The sequence below is a fragment of the Diceros bicornis genome, chromosome 1, assembly GCF_020826845.1.
Source record: "Diceros bicornis minor isolate mBicDic1 chromosome 1, mDicBic1.mat.cur, whole genome shotgun sequence".
NCBI lineage: Eukaryota > Metazoa > Chordata > Mammalia > Perissodactyla > Rhinocerotidae > Diceros > Diceros bicornis.
This window is the reverse complement of record NC_080740.1, coordinates 50,936,820-50,957,487: the sequence shown is the minus strand read 5'-3', so window position 1 is coordinate 50,957,487 and position 20,668 is coordinate 50,936,820. Positions and strand designations below refer to the sequence as shown.

At 34.9% G+C, this 20,668-nt stretch overlaps 1 protein-coding gene across 5 annotated transcripts in view; it reads left to right on the top strand.

Moving 5' to 3' along the window:
* Nucleotides 1–20,668, top strand: part of RAPGEF6 (Rap guanine nucleotide exchange factor 6) — a 199,394-nt gene that overhangs the window by 44,251 nt on the left and 134,475 nt on the right. For 4 of the 5 annotated variants that reach the window (XM_058539966.1, XM_058539948.1, XM_058539958.1 and 1 more), the window contains one exon: nucleotides 17,709–17,778. The exons of the other annotated variant lie outside the window; for it this stretch is intronic. In XM_058539966.1, coding sequence (XP_058395949.1) covers nucleotides 17,709–17,778 — 70 coding nt within the window. The remainder of the gene's footprint in view (nucleotides 1–17,708; nucleotides 17,779–20,668) is intronic. 5 annotated transcript variants of the gene reach the window in all.

Genomic DNA, 20,668 nt, shown 5'->3' with positions numbered 1-20,668 from the left:
ACCCAGTATTCTTTTGTGTTTAGCTTCTTTGGCCCAATGTTGTGTTTATGAGATTCATCCATGTTGTTGCATGTAGTTACAGTTAATTCATTCTCATTGATTAGTATTTCATTGTTTGCATAGTTGAGGGCTGCTGTAAATAAATCAGCTGTGAACGTTCTGGGACCTTAGATGCACGTATGTATGCATTTCTGTAGGATATACCCAGCAGAGAATTGTTGGCTCATAGGATGTGCCTATAGTCAGCTTTAATTGTTCATTGCAAGGCATTTCAAAGTGGGTGTACCAATTTACACACCCACCAGCAGGGTATGAGAAATCTTTTTGTTCCCCATCCTTACCAACGCTTTGTGTCGTCAGTCTTCTTATTTTAAATTTTTTTTGCCTAATTTTGGTTATTCTGTTGAGTATATAAATATCATTATAATTTTGATTTACATATTACTGATTGCTGATGAGTGAGTACATTTTTATTTGAATAACCTCTTTATAAAGGGCTTAGGTCTGTTCCCCATTTTTCTAATGCATTGTCTTTTTGTTATTGAAATGTAGAAATTTTTTATATATTCTGAATAACGATCCTTGCTTGGTTATTTTTGTTGCAAATATCTTTTCCCCACCCTATGCCTTGTATTATTCGTTATCTTAGTAATGTCTTTGGATGAGCATAATTTCTTAACTCTAATGTAGAGCAATTCAGTTTTTTTCTTTTTGTCTTTTTTGCTTAAGAAATATTTCTGTGCCTGAGATCATGAAGATATTTTCTTTTATTACTTTCTAGAACTTTTCTTGTTTTCCTTTCACATTTAGATCTATTGTCTACTTAGAATGGATTCTTGAGTATGATAATGCTGCATGGTTTTCCGTATGAATTCCTAAATGTCCTTTTCCCACCCTCTTTCAATGCCACCTTTTTCATAAATCAAATATCCACATATGTCTGTACCTGTTTCTGGGCTCCTAATCTTATCCGTTAGATTTTCTCTCTCTCTGCTTGAATACCACACTGTTGTAATTACTGTAGCTTTATAATGTGTCTTGAAGTTTAATAGAGAAATATTTATGAGAAACTGCTAAACTGTGTTCCAGAGTGGTTGTACTATTTTAGATTCCCACCAGCAATGTATACGAGTTCTGGTTCTATTTCTACATAGTCACCAACATGTGGTATTGTCATTCTTTTAGTTTAGCTATTCTGGTCCCTGTGAAGTGGTTTTAATTTTTATTTTTCTGCTGAATAGTGATATTGAGCACTCTTCCTTGTGCTTAGTGGCCGTTGCTGCTTCTGTATTCTTTTGCCAAGTGTCTAAGGTTTTTTTTTGTGGTAGCTGTTTTAAAGTTGGATTGTTTGTCTTTATTATTATTTTGTAGGAATCTTTAATACATTCATGATGCAAGCTGACAGGTATTACATACATTTCATCTCATTATTATCTTGCATTTTCATTTTCTTAACTGTATCTTTTTTTAACAGCTTTATTAAGGTACAATTGACATAAACTAAACTGCACATATTTAAAGTATACGATTTGATAAGTTTGGGCATATGTATACACCCATAAAACCACCACCGTAATAAAAATAATGAACATATTCATCACCCCCAAAATTTCCTCATGCCCCTTTGTAAACCTTCACTCTCATCCTTCCTTGCTCCCTCCCTTGGTCCCCAGGGGTCGCTGATTATCTTTGTCACTATAGATTCACATTTTCTAGAATTTTATATAAAGTGAAGCATACAATATATACTCTTCTTTTTTTTTTTTTTTGCTGAGGAAGATTTGCCCTGAGCTAACATCTGTGCCAATCTTTATTTTGTATGTGGGTTGCCACCACAGCATGGCTGACAAGTGGTGTAGGTCCATGCTTGGGATCCAAACCCGTAAACACCAGGGCTGCTGAAGCGGAACGCACCGAACTGAACCACTGTGGCACAGGGTTGGCCCTGTATACTCTTTTCTTGTCTGCTTTCTTACGCTCAGTAAAATTATTTTGGGGTTTATCTGTGTTGTTATGTGTATCAATATTTCATTCCTTATTATTGCAGTATACTCTTGTATGAATATACCACTATTTGTTTAGCATTCAACTACTGATGGACATTTGAGTTGTTTCCTGTTTTTGACTATTTCTGACTAGTATTGCTGTGAACATTTGTGTACAAGTCTTTATGTGGATGTATGCTTTCATTTCTCTTGAGTACATACATAAGAGAATGACTGGGTTATTAGTCTTGATGTGTACACATACTTTCATTTATTTTGGATCTATGCCTAGAAATGGCTAGGTTTTATGGTAAGTGGATGTATAACCTTTTAAGAAAGTGCTGTACTCTTTTCTGAAGTTGTTGTGCCATTTTACATTCCCACCAGCAGTATATGTGAATTCTGGTTGTTCCATATCACATCCTCACCGGTACTTGGTAAGGTCAGTCTCTTAAGTTACATACCCTAATTGGTATGTGATGGTATCTGATTGTGGTTTAAATTTGCGCATCCCTAAAGATGGTGAGCATCTTTTCATGTGCTTATTTGTCAATTGTATATCTTTTGTGAAGTGTTTCTTTGAATCTTTTGCCCATTTGGTGGGGGAGAGTAGTTGTTTAATTTCTTATTATTGAGCTTCAGAAATTCTTTATGTACGCTATATACAAGTCCCTTAACAGATGTGTGACTTGCACATATTTCTTCCAGTCTGTGGATTGTGTTTTCCATCTGTTGTTTTTTTGAAAAGCAGAACAACTTAATTTTGATGAAGTTCAATTTATTAGAAGTTTTTTCTTTAGTGGACTGTGCTTTTGTTGTTGTATGTTAGAAATCTTTGATTAACCCAAGGCCACAAAGAATTTTTTTCTATAATTTCTTCTGCCAGTTTTATAGTTTTAGGTTTTACTATGATCTCTTTAGGTCTGTGATCTATTTCAAGCTAGTTTTTTTTTTTTTACGTGGTATGATATATGGATCTAATTTCATCTTTTTACCTATGCATATTCAGTTGTTCTGGCACCATTCAGTTGTTGACAAAACTGTCTTTTCTCTGAATTACCTTTGCATCTTTGTTGACAATTTCCCAGTTCTTTGTTTCATTGCTTTGTTTTTCTGTCTGGTGCCAATGCCACATTATCTTGATGACTGTAACTTTATAATCAGAAAATAAGGTAGTGTGGGTCCTCCAGCTTTGCCAAATTGTTTTGGTTATTATAGATTCTTTGCAGTTTCATATGAATTTTGAAATCAGTTTGTTAATTAAAAAAAAAGAAAGCCTGGGATTTTGATTGGGAATGCACTGAATCTTTAGACCAGTTTGGCAAGTATTAACATCTTAACAATTGACTCTTAAACCGGGAACATGATGCATCATTCTTTTTGTTTAGATCTTCTTGAGTTTTTCTCAGCAATGTTTTGTAGTTTTCATTGTTAAGGTGTTGCATAGGTAGATCTTAATCTTGCATCCTTACTAAATTCACATGCAGTATTCTAAAAGCGTTTTATGGAATCTTTAGGATTTTTTATGTAAATGATCTTGTCATCTTTGAATAGACAGTTTTGCTTTTTTTTCCTAATCTGAATGCCCTCCCCCCCCACCCATTTTCCTGCCTTATTGCATTGGGAAGAAACTACAGTACAATGTTGAAGAGACGTAGTTAGAGCAGACATCCTTTACTTATTCTCAGCCTTAAAGGGGAGTTGGGGATGGGAAGGTGGAAGCATTCAGTTTTTCACCAAGTATGATCATAGCTCTAAATTTTTTGTAGATGCCCTTTATCTAGTTTGTAATCTGTACTTTCCTGCACTCTTATGATCAGGCAGTCACTGCTCTGCTTTCTGGTATATAGATTAGTTGACATTTCCTACTATTTTATATAAATGGAATATGTTGTATAGTTTTTTGTATCTAAGATTTTTCACTTAGCATAATGTTTTGGAGATTCCTTCTTGTTACTGTGTATATCAGTAGTTCATTTTGTAAAATTGCTCAGTAATATTACATTGTATGGATATACCACCACGTGTTTATCCATTCACTTGTTGAAAGACATTAAGGCTGTTTTTAATAAAGTGGCTGTACCATTTTGCATTCCTACCAGCAGTGAATGAGAGTTCCCATTGCTCCACATCCTTGTCAGCATTTGGTGTTGTCAGTGTTCTGGATTTTGGCCATTTTGGTATGGTGTAGTGGTATCTCATTGTTGTTTTAATTTGCATTTCCTTGATGACATATGATTTAGAGCACGTTTTCATGTGCTTGCTTGCCATATATATATCTTCTTTGATGAGCTGTCTGTTAAGGTCTTTGGCCCATTTTTTAGTCATGTTTGTTTTCTGTTGAGTTTTAAGAGTTCTTTGTATCAATTTTGGATGACCGTTCTTTATCAGATTTACATTTTGCAAATATTTTCTCCCAGTCTGTGGCTTCTCTTCTCGTTATCTTGATTTTGTCTTTTGTGGAGCAGAAATTTTTAATTTTAATGAAATTCAGCATATCAATTATTATTTCATGTATCGTGCCTTTGGTATTGTAGCTAAAAAGTCATCACCATACCTAGAGTTAGTCTGGGTTTTCTCTGTTATCTTCTAGGAGTTTTATAGTTTTGTATTTTACATTTAGATCTATGATCCATTTTGAGTTAAGTTTGGTGAAGGTTGTAAGGTCTGTGTATAGATTCATTGTTTTGCTCGTGGATGTCCACTTGTTCAGCACCATTTGTTGGAAAGACTGTGCTCCCTTTTGCTGCCTTTGCTCCTTTGTCAAAGATCAGTTGAATATATTTATGGGAGTGCATTTCTGGGTTCTCTTGATCTATTTGTCTGTTCTTTCACCATTGCCACACTGTCTTGATTACTGTAGCTTTATGGTACATCTTGAAGTTGGATAGTGTCAGTCCTCTGACTTTGTTCTTCTTCTTCAATGTTGTGTTGCTATTCTGGGTCTTTTGCCTCTCCATATAAACTTGAGAATCAGTTTTTCATGTTCACAAAATAACTTGCTGGGATTTTGATTGGGATTGCATTGAATGTGTAAATCAGTGTGGGAAGAACTGACGTCTTGACAACGTTGTCTTCCTGTCCATGAACATAGAATATCCCTTTAGTTATTTGGTTCTTCTTTGATATCTTTCAGCACAGTTTTATAATTTTCCCCATATAGGTCTTATACTTATTTTATTAGATTTTTGCCATAGTGTTTCATGTTTTGGATGCTAATGTAAATGGCATTGTGTTTTTAATTTCAAATTACACTTGTTCATTGCTGTTGTATAGGAAAGCAATTGACTTTTGTTTATTAACCTTGTATCCTGACACCTTGCTATAGTCGCTTATTAGTTCCAGGAGGTTTTTGGGTCAATTTTTTCAGATTTTCTACAGACGGTCATGTCATCTGAGAACAAGGACAGTTTTATGTCTTTCTTCTTAATCTGTATACCTTTAATTTCCTTTTCTAATTATATTAGCTAGGACTTCCAGTATGATCTTGAAAAGCAGTGATTGAGGGGACATCCTTGCTTAGTTCCTGATCTTAGTGGTAAAACACTAAGTTTCTCACCATTAAGTATGGTATTATTAGCTGTTGATTTTTTATAGATAATCTTTATCAAGTTGAGGAAGTTCCTCTCTATTCCTAGTTTACTGAGTTTTTATCTTGAATAGGTGTTGGATTTTGTCAGATGCTTTTTCTGCATCTATTGATATGATTATGTGATTTTTCTTCTTTAGCTTGTTGATGTGATAGATTACATTAACTGATTTTTGAATGTTGAACCAACCTTGCATACCCGGGTTAAATTACACTTAGTTGTGGTATGTAATTCTTTTTATACATCCCTGCCGTATCTGAGTCTGGTTCTGATGCTTTCTCTTCCAACTGTGTTTTTTGCCTTTTAGTATGCCTTGTAATTTTTTCTTGATAGCCAGACACAATGTACTAGGTCCAGGGAGTTGCTGTAAATAGGCCTTTGTAGGGGGAGGGGAAGGATTTTATAGTCCTGTGATTAGATCTCAGTCTTTTAGTGAGCCTTTGCCTCTGGACTGTGAACTTCACATGTGTTTCTCGGTTTTTTTCCTCCTTGAGGTGGGACAAGATTACTAGAGTGGGCTACAGTTGGGTATTGCCCTTTCTGCAGGTCTGTTAGGCTCTGATGGAATAGTTTTTTAAGGGCAGACCTTGTTAAGAGGAACAGAATGCTGTAGCATGTTTCAAAATGTTTCCTTTTCCCCTCCCCCTGCCAGAAGCACAAAGGGCTCTTTCTCTGTTACTCACTAAAGGACCTGGTAGATACCCATGAAGTAAAACTCAAAAAAGTGTGGGGGCCCCTTCAATGACTGTGTCTCCCTGGAGGTGTGTGAGGAGATCAGCCCTGTGCTAACATCTGCCAATCCTCCTCGTTTTTTTGCTGAGGAAGACTGGCCCTAGGCTAACATCCGTGCCCATCTTCCTCCACTTTATATGGGACGCTGCCACAGCATGGCTTGCCAAGTGGTGCGTCGGTGCGCGCCCAGGATCCGAACCAGTGAACCCCAGGCTGCCGCAGCGGAGCGCGCACACTTAACCGCTTGCGCCACCGGGCCGGCCCCCTCCCTGGAGTTTTTAACTGTCAGCGTTTGTCCACACTAAGCTTAATTGAATTGAAAGAATTGAAATTGACAGAATTGAAAGAATCGATAGAAATTCAAGTTATAACTGGAGATTTCAAAACTGTACTCTCAATAATCAGTAGAACCACTAGACTGAAAAATTAGTAAAGATAAAGCTTGAAAAGTACTATCAACCCCTTTGATCTGATAACATAATTTTTTTCAGACTTAACAGATGATCCTCCAGAATAGAGCATATTCTAGGCCATAAAACAGGTCTCAGTAAGTTTAAAAGGATTAAAATCATACAGAATTTTTTCTCAGAGTATATTAGAATTAAATTATAAATCAATTCCAGAAAGAAATGTGGAGATTTAAACAACACATTTGTAAATGACTCGAAGGTCAAGAAAGAATTGACAACAGAAATTAGAAAATGTTTTAAAGTGAATGAAAATGAATACATCAAAATTTATGGGATTCAACTAAAGCATCTTAGAGGGAAATTTGTAGCACTAAATTTATAGCACCTTTCTGAGAAAAGAAGTGTGGTCTCGATTCAGTCATCTGAAGTTTCCATCTTAAAAAGAAGAGCAAAGTAAACTCAAAACAAACACAAGTGAAGTTCGAGTAGAAATCAGTGAAACCAGAAAAACAATAGAAAAAAATAAAATGAAGAGTTAGTTCTTTGAAAAGATCAACAAAATTGATAAACCTTGAGTTGGGCTGATGGTTTAAAAAAGAGAAGACACAAATTACCAAAATCAGGCATGCAAGAGAGGATGTTACTATCCTACAGAAATTAAAAGTATCACTAGGGAATTTTATGAGCCACTTTATAACAACAAATTGGGCAAATCTTACAAAGACATACATTACCATAAATAGACTCAAAAAGAAATAGAAACTTTAAATACACTTATAAAAAGTAAATAAATTAATTATATTTTCACAAAGAAAAGCCTAGGCCCAGATGGCTTTATTGCTACGTTTTTTCAGATATTTAAAGAAGCATTATTACATATCCTGTGCAAACTCTTTTGGAAAACAGGAGAAGAGGGAACACTTGCAACCTATTTTATGAGTCCAGTATTATTCTGATACCCACACCAGACAAAGACATCACAAGAAAACTACAAATTATCTCTCATGAATGTACGTGCAGCAATCGTTGCAAACCAAAATAACAGCAAACCAAATCCTGGAATATATTAAAAGTATTAGATACTGTGACCAAGTTGGGGTTATCCTGGGAATGCAAGGAGGTTTGGGATCCATAAATAATAAAGTATACTCTGTTATTAAAATAATGGGCAAAACCCACGTGATCCTTTCAGTAAACACAGAAAAAAACATTTGACAAGATCATAAACCTGTTCATGATAAAATCTTTGAACATACTAGACATATAGAAGGAAACTTCTATTGCTGTGAGAATTTTATAATTTCCATTTTTGCATTTATATCTCTAATTCATTTCTAATTAATTTTTGTTAATGGTGTTATATTCAGATCTTCCTTTTTTTCTGTATTGATATCTGGTTGTTTGATCACCATTTATAGAAAATATTATCTTTTCTCCCATTGAATTCCATTGGCACTTTTGTTCAAAATCAATTGAACATATATGTATGGGTCTCATTTTGTTCTCTCTATCCTGTTTCATTGATTTATAAGTTGATCTGATGCCATACCATCTTGAGTATGCTAGCTTTATAGTATATCTTGAAATCTGATAAAATAAATATTCCAGTTTGGTTTCCAAAATTGTTTAAGCTATTTAGGTTCTTTACATTCCATGTAAATTTTAGAATCATTATGTCACTTTCTCCAAGGCAACTTTCTGATTGCATTGAATCCATAGAACAATTCAATCCATAAACAGGATATGTTTCATTGTATTTGGGTCATCTTTAATTTCTCTTGGCAGTGTTTTGTAGTTTTTTAGATTGTAGTTTTCTAGGGGTTTTATATGTATTTTAATTAATTTATCACTTAAGTATTCTATGTTTTTAATGGAATTAAAAGATTTTTTTGGATTATTTGTTGCTAATATAAAATAAAACAATTGATTTTGGGGTATGAGCTTATATCTTTCAATCTTGCTAAATTGACGTATTTCTGGTAGCTTTTTAAAAAAAATTTTTTTTATTGATGTCATAATAGTTTATATAACATTGTGAAATTTTAGTTGTATGTCATTATTTGTCAGTCACCATATAAATGCGTCCCTTCACCCCTTGTGCCCACCCCCACTCCCCTTCCCTTGGGTAACCACCAAACTGTTCTCTCTGTCCATGTGTTAGTTTATCTTCCACATATGAGTGAAATCGTAAGGTGTTTGTCTTTCTCTGTCTGGCTTATTTTGCTTAAGATAATACCCTCCAGGTCCATCCATATTGTTGCAAATGAGATTTTGTCTTTTTTTATGACTGAGTAGTGTTCTATTGTATATATATACCACATCTTCTTTATCCAGTCATCATTCAAGGGACACTTGGGTTGCTCCCTCTTCTTGGCTATCATGAATAATGCTGAAATGAACATTGGGGTGCATAAGCCTCTTTGGATTGTTGATTTCAGATTCTTTGGATAAATACCCAGTAGTGGGATAGCTGGATCTTAAGGTATTTCTATTTTTAATTTTTTGAGGACTCTCCGTACTGTTTTCCATAGAGGCTGCACCAGTTTGCATTCCCGACAGCAGTGAATTAGGGTTCTCGTTTCTCCACAACCTCGCCAACATTTGTTATTTTTTGTCTTGGTGATTATAGCCATTCTAACAGGTATAAGGTGATATCTTAGTGTAATTTTGATTAGCATTGCCATGATGATTGGGAATGTTGAACATCTTTTCATGTGCCTATTGGCCATCTGTATATCTTCCTTGGAAAAATGTCTGTTCATATCCTCTGCCTATTTTTTGATCCAGTTTGTTTGTTGTTCAGTTGTGTGAGTTCTTTGTATACTATGGAGATTAACCCTTTGTCGGATATATGATTTGCAAATATTTCTCCCAACTGGAGGGTTGTGTTTTCATTTTGATCCTGGTTTCATTTGCCTTGCAGAAGCTGTTTAGTCTGATGAAATTGCACTTGTTTATTTTTTCTTTTGTTTCCCTTGTCCGAGTAGACATGGAATTTGAAAAGATCCCTCCTTAACCAGTGTCAGAGAGTCTACTGCCTATATTTTCTTCCAGGAGTTTTATAGTTTCAGGTCATACCTTCAAGTCTTTGATCCATTTTGAGTTAATTTTTGTGTATGGTGAAAGAAAATGGTATACTTTCATTCTTTTGCATGTGGCTGTCCAGTTTTCCAAGCACCATTTTTTGAAGAGACTTTCCTTTCTCTGTTGTATGTTCTTGCCTCCTGTGAGTTCATTTCTGGGCTTTCACTTCTGTTCCATAGATCTGTGTGTCTGTTTTTGTGCCAGTACCATGCTGTTTTGATTACTATAGCTTTGTAGTGTATTTTAAGTCAGAGATTGTGATGCCTCCAGCTTTGTTGTTTTTTCTCAGGATTGCTTTGGCTATTCGGGGTCTTTTCTTGTTCCGTATAAATTTTAGGATTCTTTGTTCTGTTTCCATGAAGAATGTCATTGGGATTGTGATTTGGATTGCATTGAATCTGTCGATTGCTTTAGGTAGTATGGACATTTTAACTATGTTTATTATTTCAATCCACGTGCATGGGATGTCTTTCCATTTCTTTATGTTGTCATCGATTTCTTTCAATAATGTCTTATAGTTTTCATTGTATAGGTCTTTTACCTCCTTGGTTAAATTTATTCCTAGATATTTTCTTCTTTTTGTTGTGATTGTAAATGGGATTGTCTTCTTGAGTTCTCTTTCTGTTAGTTCATTATTAGAGTATAGAAATGCAACTGTTTTTTGTAAGTTGATTTTGTACCCTGTAACTTTGCTGTGGTTGTTGATTATTTCTAATAGTTTTCCAATGGATTCTTTAGGGTTTTCTATATATAAAATCATGTTTTCTGCAAAAAGCGAGAGTTTCACTTCTTCATTGCCTATTTGAATTCCTTTTATTCCTTTTTCTTGCCTAATTGCTCTGGCCAAAACCTCCAGTACTATGTTGAATAGGAGTGGCAAGAGGGGGCACTCCTGTCTTGTTCCTGTTCTCAGAGGAATGGCTTTCAGTTTTTCCCCGTTGAGTATGATATTGGCTGTGGGTTTGTCATATATGGTCTTTGTTATGTTGAGATACTTTCCTTCTGTACCCATTGTGTTGAGAGTGTTTATCATAAATGGATGTTGGATCCTGTCAAATGGCTTTCTCTGCATCTATTGAGATGATCATGTGGTTTTTATTCCTCATTTTGTTAATGTGGTGTATCACATTGATTTGCAAATGTTGAACAATCCCTGCATCCCTGGTATAAATCCCACTTGATCGTGGTATATGATATTTTTAACGTCTTGCTGTATTAAGTTTGCCAGTATTTTGTTGAGGATTTTTGCATCTCTGTTCATCAGCGATATTGGCCTGTAATTTTCCTTATTTGTGTTGTACTTGTCTGGCTTTGGTATCAGGGTGATGTTGGCCTCATAGAATGTGTTAGAAAGTGTTCCATCTTCTTCTGTTTTTGGAATAGTTTGAGAAGGATAGGTATTAAATCTTCTTTGAATGTTTTGTAAAAATTTCCAGAGAAGACATCTGGTCCTGGACTTTTATTTTTTGGGAGGTTTATGATTACTGTTTCAATCTCTTTACTTGTGATTGGTCTATTCAGGTTCTCTATTTCTTTTTGATTCAGTTTTGGGAGGTTGTATGAGTCTAAGAATTTATCCATTTCTTCTAGATTGTCCAGTTTGTTGGCATATAATTTTTTGTAGTATTCTCTTTTAATCCTTTGTATTTCTGTGCTGTCTGTTGTAATTTCTCCTATTTCGTTTCTAATTTTATTTGAGCCTTCTCTCTTTTTTTCTTAGTGAATCTAAGAGTTTGTCAATTTTGTTTATCTTCTCAAAGAACCAGCTCTTTTTTTCATTGATCCTTTCTACTTTTTTTTTTTTCTGTTTCAATTTCATTGATTTCTGCTCTAATTTTTATTATTTCTCTCCTTCTGCTGACTTTGGGGTTTGTTCTTTTCCTATTCTGTTAGGTGTAGTTTAAGGTTGCTTATTTGAGCATTTTCTTGTTTGTTAAGGTGGGCCTGTATTGCTGTGAGTTTCCCTCTCAGGACTGCTTTTGCTGCATCCCATATGAGTTGGTATGTGTATTTTCATTTTCCTCCAGATATTTTTTGATTTCTCCTTTAATTTCTTCAATGATCCATTGGTTGTTTAGTAGCATGTTGTTTAGTCTCCACATCTTTGTCACTTTATCCCACTTTTTTTCTTGTAGTTGATTTCTAGTTTCATAGCATTGTGGTCAGAAAAGATGCTTGTTATAATTTCAATCTTCTTAAATTTATAGAATAATATAAATTTATTGCCTTGTTTCCCAACATATGGTCTATCCTTGAGAATGTTCCATGCACGCTTGAAAAGAATGTGTAATCTGTGTTTGGATGGAGTGCTCTCTGTGTATCTGTTACGTCCATTTCATCTAGTTTTTTGTTTAAGTCCACTATTTTCTTATTGACTTTCTGTCTGGATGATCTATCCATTCATGTAAGTGGGGTGTTAAGATCCCCTACTATTATTACGTTGTTGTTAATATCTCCTTTTAGGTTTGTTAACAGTTGCTTTATGTACTTTGATGCTCCTGTGTTGGGTGCATATATATTTATAAGTGATATGTCTTCTTGGTAGAGTGTCTCTTTTATCATTATATATTGCTCCTCTTTGTCTCTCACTACCTGTTTTATCTTGAAGTCTGCTCTGTCTGATATAAGTATAGCAATGCCTGCTTTCTTTTGTTTGCCATTAGCTTGGGGTATTGTCTTCCATCCTTTCACTCTGAGCCTATGTTTGTCTTTAGAGCTGAGGTGTGTTTCCTGGAGGCAGCATATTGTTAGATCTTGTTTTTTAATCCATCTGCCATTGTATGTCTTTTGATTGGAGAATTCAATCCATTTACATTTAGAGTGATTATTGATATATGAGGGCTTAATGTTGCTATTTCATTGCTCATTTTCCAATTCTTTTGCATTTGCTTTGTTTTTCATCCTGCATGTTTTGGATTACCAATTCATTTTGGTAGTTCTGTATGATGGTTTTCTTAGTGTTCTCTTTATTTATCGTATGTGTCTCTGTTCTGATTATTTGTTTAGTGGTTACCATGAGGTTTGTATAAAAACTCTCATAGAGGGGCCGGCCCCGTGGCTTAATGGTTAAGTGCATGCCCTCCGCTGCTGGCGGCCCGGGTTCGTATCCCGGGCGCGCACCACTGCACCGCTTCTCTGGCCATGCTGAGGCTGCGTCCCACATACAGCAACTAGAAGGATGTGCAACTATGACATACAACTATCTACTGGGGCTTTGGGGGAAAAATAAATAAATAAAATTATTTAAAAAAAAAAATAACTCTCATAGATAAGATAGTCCATTTTCTGATGGCCTGTTATTTCCTTAGACTAAGTTGATTCCATCCCTTTTCTCTTCACCTTCTAAGTTATTATTGTCCCAATTTATTCCATCTTGTGTTGTGAGTTTGTTTTTAAAGTGATGAGGTTATATTTATTTTTGGTGTTTTCCTACCCTTAATCTTTGATGTTATAATTATTTGCTAACCTGTTCTGATAGAGAGCTCTAATTTTTCTAATATTGTCTACCTATTTTTCTTGTTGCTCAAAATTTTGTATCACCTTTCTCTTTTTTTTTTTTTTTCAGGTATAAGGGCCTTCTTGAGCATTTCTTGGAGTGAGGGTCTTGTGGCAATGAACTCCCTTAGCTTTTCTTTATCTGGGATAGTTATTACTTCTCCGTCATATCTGAAGGATATTTTCACTGGATAGAGTATTCTTAGTTGAAAGAGTTTGTCTTTCAGAATTTTGAATATATTATTCCACTTTCTCCTAGCCTGAAAAGTTTCTGCCGAGAAATTGACTGAAAGCCTGATAGGAATTCCATTGTATGTTATTTATTTTTTTGGTTTTGCTGCCGTTAATATTTTTTCTTTGTCATTGACTCTTGCCAGCTTTACTACTACATGCGTTGGAGAGAGTCTTTTCATGTTGATATATTTAGGAGATCTATTGACTTCATTCGCTTGTATTTCCAGCTCCTTCCCCAGGTTTGGGAAGTTCTCAGCTGTTATTTCTTTGAACAAGCTCTCTGCTCCTTTTTGCCTCTCTTCTTCCACTGGCATACCTATAATCCTTATGTTGCATTTCCTAATTGAGTCAGATATTTCTCAGAGAATTTCTTCATTTCTTTTTCATCTTAGGTCTCTCTCCTCCTCCATCTCAAGCATTTCTGCATTCCCGTCCTCAATATTGCTAATTCTTTCTTCCATATTGTGAGCTCTGTTCTTTAAAGATTCCAGATTTTTCTTTTTCTCCTCCAGTGTGGTTTTCATCTCCAACATTTCTGATTGGTTTTTCTTTATAGTTTCAATCTCTTTTGTGAACAAGTTCCTGATTTCATTGAATTGTCTATCTGTATTTTCTTGTAATTCAGTGAGTTTTTTTGTGATAGCTATTTTTAATTCTCTGTCATTTAGGTTATAAATTTCTGTGCCTTCAGGATTGATTTCTGGGTGCTTGTCATTGTCCTTCTGATCTGGAGATTTAATGTCCTCTTGCATACTGCTTGAGGGTGTAGACTTATTTTTCCTCATGCTGATAATATCTGGTCACAGCTTCCACCTCCTGTCGCTGGGTGGAGGTCAAGAGCTGTGTATTCTGAGCCTGGCCCAATCCACAGGCGTTCTGGCTAACCAGCTGTGCTGGTGCACCAGGCGGGGGGAGGGGCTCTTTCTTTCACCTGCCCGATCCTGGGGGCTTCTCACTCTTCCCTCGCTATCTGCTCTCCTGGGGTGCTAGCTTGATGAAGACGCCCCCGCAACAGTTTAGTCCCCTCCATATGGGAATTTCCCACAGGCTGTAACAGAACTTGGAGAGCAACAGTTTTCCCGGAGAGGGCCACCCCTCTCCCCTCTCTCTGTGAGAGCCACACAGTCCTGGTCCCAGGGTCGCTGTCGTTGGGAAAGGAGAGGAGTTCTGTTTACCTCCTTCCATGTCCTCCAGGGATTCCAGCACCTCCACCTTCAGAAGTAAGGCTTCGTGGGCCTCTCAGACATCTTTTGTGTTGTGTAAATGTCCTCTGTTGGTATATGAATGTCCTTTTTGTTGTATCTTACTGGGGGAGAGTATAAGGGGGAAAGCTCACTCTGCCATGATGCTGACGTCACTCCTCTGGTAGCTTTTTAAAAAACAGAATTGATAGAATTTACTTAATATAGTGTTGTTTCCAGCTGAAACATTTATCCAACCTTCCTTATATGAACTTTTGTTCCAGGAACTCAAGTAGTTGATAAAGGAGTGTGTTTTTTTATATCAGTACTCAGCTGATAAATTCAGTAGGAATGATAAAATTATAAAGTGCCTTTTTCAGTAGCCCTAATAACACTTAGATCTAGGCATTCATCAAAAATGGATGCTAAAAACTAATAGATGAAAAATTGAGAGGAAATTTTATAATGGGTATATCAAGTTAACACTGTCTGAAGCCACTTACCAATTTTAACACTACTGAAAAATGGTACACTTGGACATTATGTGTCTGCATATGTGATGTGGAAAACATTCCACTAGGGCTTTTTTTTATAGCTTCTGTTTCTCTTTATCATGTTTATATTTATCTTTACTTTGTTGAACATATGGAGCACACTTAGAAATAGCTGTTTTAATGTTCTTGTCTTGTTTCCCTCACTGCTGACAGTTCTGGGTTTGTTTTTATTGATTGATTTTTCTCTTGGTTATGGATCATATTTTCCTGGTTTTTTGCATGCCCATTTTTTATTTTGCTTTAATTTACTGGACATTGGACATGGTGAATTTTATGTTACTGGGATCCAGCTTTAGTTGTATTTCTTCAGGATAGCATTGGGCTTTCTTCTGATACGCAGTTTAGCTAATTGGAACCCATGTGATCATTTTGAGTCTTATTATTATGTTTGTTTGAGCAAGTCCAGTATTTTTTTAATGTAGGACTAATTTATCACATTGCTGAGGAAGTACAGTTCTGAGGATCCTACCCAATGTTCCATGTATTATGTGGTCTTTCCACTCGGGCTTTTAGTTGGTTTGTTCTCACATATTCATAGTCCTCACCCAAATACCCAAGGGAATCTTTCTGAAAATCACCAAACCACATACATGCTCTCACACATGCACTCTCATGCATGTTCCTGTACGTTTCTGTTCTCCCTTGTCTCTCTTGCTCTCTCTCTCTCTCTGCTGCTCCCTCCTTTCCTGTACTCTCTCCTGTAAATTTTAAGGATCTTTCCCCATTACCCACACCCCAAAACTATCTCTGTCTCTTCAATTCAGTGAGATTGTCAGGCTCTCTTGAGCTTCTCTCTTCTCGCATTGTGGCCTAGCGGTTGCCTATAGGTAGTAAAATGGGATATTGTATGGGTCATCTTAGTATTTTTATTTTCTGTCTTAGAGATCACAGCCCTGTCCTGCCTGTTTTCCAGTGTCTTGAAACTGTTGTTTTATATATCTTGTCTGATTTTCTAGTTTTTTCAGGTGGGAAAGTGAATTTACTCCCCGTTATTTCATCTTGGATAAATGCAAACTCTTAAAAATTTGCTTTTGGGACCAGCCTGATGATATAGTGGTTAAGTTCGCATGCTCCACTTCGGCGGCCCAGGGTTTGCAGGTTCGAATCCCAGATGCAGACCTACACACCATTTCATCAAGCAACGCTGTGGCAGCGTCCCACATACAAAATAGAGGAAGACTGGCACAGATGTTATCTCAGGGCTAATCTTCCTCGCCAAAAAATTTTGCCTTTAATTATTTTATGTATTAGATGATGTAAGAGTTTGTTTCAGGAAACACAAACAAAAAATACAGTTATACTACTTAAGAAAAAACAAAAGTGATTTTTTTGTTATATTCAAAAATAATTTCATTTGGATTTTGATCAGCATTTTGTTATAAACTAATGTTTGTATTATAACCTTATACTTTGTAGAGAATTGACATTTTGATAATATTGAACCTCTTCATAAAAGTACATGATATATCACCTTTATTCAAGCCCTATTTCTAGTCCGTTAATAAAATTGGACAGTTTTTTATAAATGATGTCACTATTTATTAAGCTGATTTTTTTGTATTTTATATTTGTTTGCATCATTAGTGGAGTTTTTTATTTGGTTACTTTTGGAATGTTATATTTACATATTTCATAATTGGCCATAGTACTTAATTTTCATTTATGTAATATTTTAGATTGCTTTTATAATTTCTTTTCAGTGCATATTAAGTATGTTAACGTTTTGTCTCTCGTATAATTAGCAAGTATTTTTTCTATATCCTTTCACCTTTTAAAAAATTCAAGTTTATCTTTTAAAATGAAAACATCAATCTTTTCCTTTATGAATGCTTAGATTTGCTTAGAAATCTTTCTCTCAGATGAAAAGTATAAAACTGCTCACATTTTCTTGCAGTACTAATCCAGTTTTAATTTTTTCCAAGGAGCTAGCCAGTTGCTCCAACATTGTTTTTTAAAAGTAAATCACCTCTGTTTCTTATTACATTTCTTATATTTTTAAATGTGAAAATTTAAAAAAAAATTTTAAATCTGTTGTCTAATACCACTCCCAGAATGTTATAGTAATTTACTTTTATAAAATATTTAATAATCGTGGCTTTAATCTTTATTAGGTGTGTTTAATTCAACATATATTATCTGTTCAAAATTTGAGATTAGGCAGGTATCTTTTATAGTCAATTTTAGAGACTAAAGAAAGAAATTTTAAAAGAATTTTCACACAGAACTGTGTTGAGATCAGTTACTGTATCTGGGCAAGTAAGAGGGAAAGACTGTTTTGCTTTTTTTTTTTTTTTTCTTTAAGAAAATCTTATTTTATTAATATAAGTGATAGGATCAGAGTTTCTTGGTTAACATCTAGGTTTTTTTAGTTGTTCTTTTTTTCCTATATTGATATATTTTGTACATAACCTTTGCTAAAGAAAATGTTTTTCTGTTTTTGTAGTTTTGGTAAGCAGTTTGGAGGAAAAAGAGGATGTGATTGTCTTGTATTAGAGCCTTCAGAAATGATTGTGGTAAGAACTTTAAAGAATGCTGAATTGTTTTTTGAAATGCTTCAGTTTGAACTTTAAATGTAGTAGGCTTTTAAATACTCAAGGAGGTTCCATTACTATGACTTTTTAAATATTTTACTTAGCATCAGAACCATGTACCAAGTTTGATACATTGTCATCTACTTGAAATGTTTTCTGATTCTTGAGAGTTTGAAACATGATACAATTATATGGAACACGTTCTAAATTTGGTAATTTCTTTTACTACTTCTACCAGAAATTTTAAATAAAGGCTTTTTAAAAAGGGACCCTGATTTTCAAATGTTGTCTCTTTTCCTGTTCAATTTAGTTAATAATCTTTGAACATCCGTATTCTGTCCCTTGAACTTGAGAGAAAGAGAGAAAAAAAGAGACACAATTATATCTAGGTAGGAAATAATTTAGTTCTTAATATTTTTACTTTAAGAGTGTATTTAAGGAATAATTCTTTACTTTTTCCTAAGAAAGCTAAGGTAATTGATGTAACTTTAGAAAATCTGACTTTTTTGTTGTTGTTGTTAGCAATAGAAGAATCAAGAACATAGCTCCCTTTTACCTTGTTCTGAGATGACCTTACTAGAAAATAGCTTATACTGAATAGACTCATTGTCCTACTAGCATCTCATGTAGTTGATCATGTAATTTGATTTGATTTAAACTATTGAGAAGGGAAGTTGAATTCTTAATGAAGCATTTTAATGTCAGGGCTCCAAACTAAACCACTGTCCCGTTTCATGGTGCTGTAGTCAGATAGACATCTTCAAGTAGTTTCTGTTTTCTCTTCCCCAAACTGGATCATCTACATTTTTGTGAACTCAGTGTCCTAAATTTCATATAAACAACTGGATTTTAACTCCTAAAAGGCAAAGATTATGTCTTAAGTTTGTGTCTTCCATAATATTGCAGATTATTGCCTGCATTGTAAGTATTCAGTGGATGTTTCTTGAATTCAAGTTTGTATAAGGCTTGTACTATGTATTTTATTTTTATTTTCTTTAAGTGTTGGTATACATGGCATATCTATTAAGGCCTGAGAACTCTCTTTTAAGTAAATGTATTGAGGGACATGGCAAGAAAACTGCCTTAGGCAGTACTGGGTTTCTCATTATTTGTCAGTGGATGTATTTTGTATTTCTCATACTTTATGGGAAAAAAATAGTGTTTTTACTGCAGTGTTCTCGTATACATTGTTGTTTTATTGTGGTATAGTGCACTTAACGTAAAACTTACCATCTGAACCATTTTAAGGGTATGGTTCAGTGTATCAAATTATTAATTAATTACAAAATTAATTGTCCCTTTAAATTAAAGAGAAAGCTTTTTCTCTGCTCCAAACCTGGAGTTAGCCTTTTCTCTAAGGAGACCTGCTTACTTTTAGTGGGGAATAGTTTTTAGAAACCAAGATCTGGCTGCCATGTTGTTTTCATTGCACCCCGTGCCTCATTGCTTGTAGGCCCTCTCAGTGAACATTGCTAGAAACTGTATGTCTGAGTGTATGTGTACACACACACTTACATATACACATGTCTGTATTTATTTCTTTATATCTATATATCTATGTTTAAAACCCAGAGTTTATTCTGGCTTTCCCTTTCTGCTTAATTGTACTTCCTTTCTCTAACAATGAGAAACTTGGTTTCCATTATCATCAATATATTTACTTACACATAGGGTAGTTGAAGAGTTGTTTGCCCACAACATTGTAGAAAGTGCTGCTAGCTAGAGTATTAACATACACAAATACATGTATTTTAAGTGTACAGTTTGTTGGGATTTTACACATGTATATCCCTTATAACCTACTTCCCTATCAAAATATAAAATATTTTCATCACCCACCTTATAAAGTAAGGAAACATTCAGAGAATTATAGGGACCTGGCAAAAGGACAGTGGAGCCAGATTGAAGGGACTCCCATTGGCCAAATCTGGGACAATTTGACTATCCAAATAAAAATTCCTAGTAATTGATGGTACCCCATGTTTAATATAAGAATTTATAAATCCTACTGATAGGAATGAATGAATGAGAGAGAAGGGAAAGTTCTTCCTGATAGTCAAATGTCAGCTAAAAAACATAGAAGGAATGATTAAGTTAGAAAATCATTAATGAATGCTGAAACTTGTGACTAATGTTTGATGAGAAACAGAATACTTACATAGTCTCAGTGTATCTCCTCACAAATCATTTAGAAGGGAAAAATAACCAAATTTCTGGTGGGGAAACTGGAGGATACCACTGTAACCAAAATTATTGCTACGGCCATCACTGTGGGCACAAACTGAATTCGTGCTACTCCTGATATGATGCACTGAGGACAAAACATCACCTCTATGATGTATTCCTGGCAGAAATGCATACCTGAATCTAATCATTCTGAAATATCACACAAACCAAATTGAAGACATTCTAGAGATTGACTGGCCTATACTCTTTAAATATCCCATTGCCAAGAAACATACAGAAAGACTGAGGAACTGTTCCAAAATAAAGGATGAAAAAGAGATATAACTAAATTAAATTTGGGGCTGGGTGTGGCTATAAATGATGTTGTTGGCACAATTGATGAAATTTGAATTTGGATTGTGGATTAGGTAATACTAAATCTCCTGATTTTGATAACTGTTGGGGTTAAGACAGAGTCTTTGTTCTTGGGAAATACATGTTGACATATTTTGGAGTCAAGAAACACTCTCTCTTCAATTTATACTGAAGTGTTTCAGGAAAAAATATGCATGTGTATATATAAAATTTAAAAATCACCAAAAAGTCATATCAAGTATATATATTTGTGGTTGGTAATTTTTAAATTTCAAAACTACATTTTATTGATGAGCAGTATAGTTAAAAATGCTTTATGGGTTATAGGAGA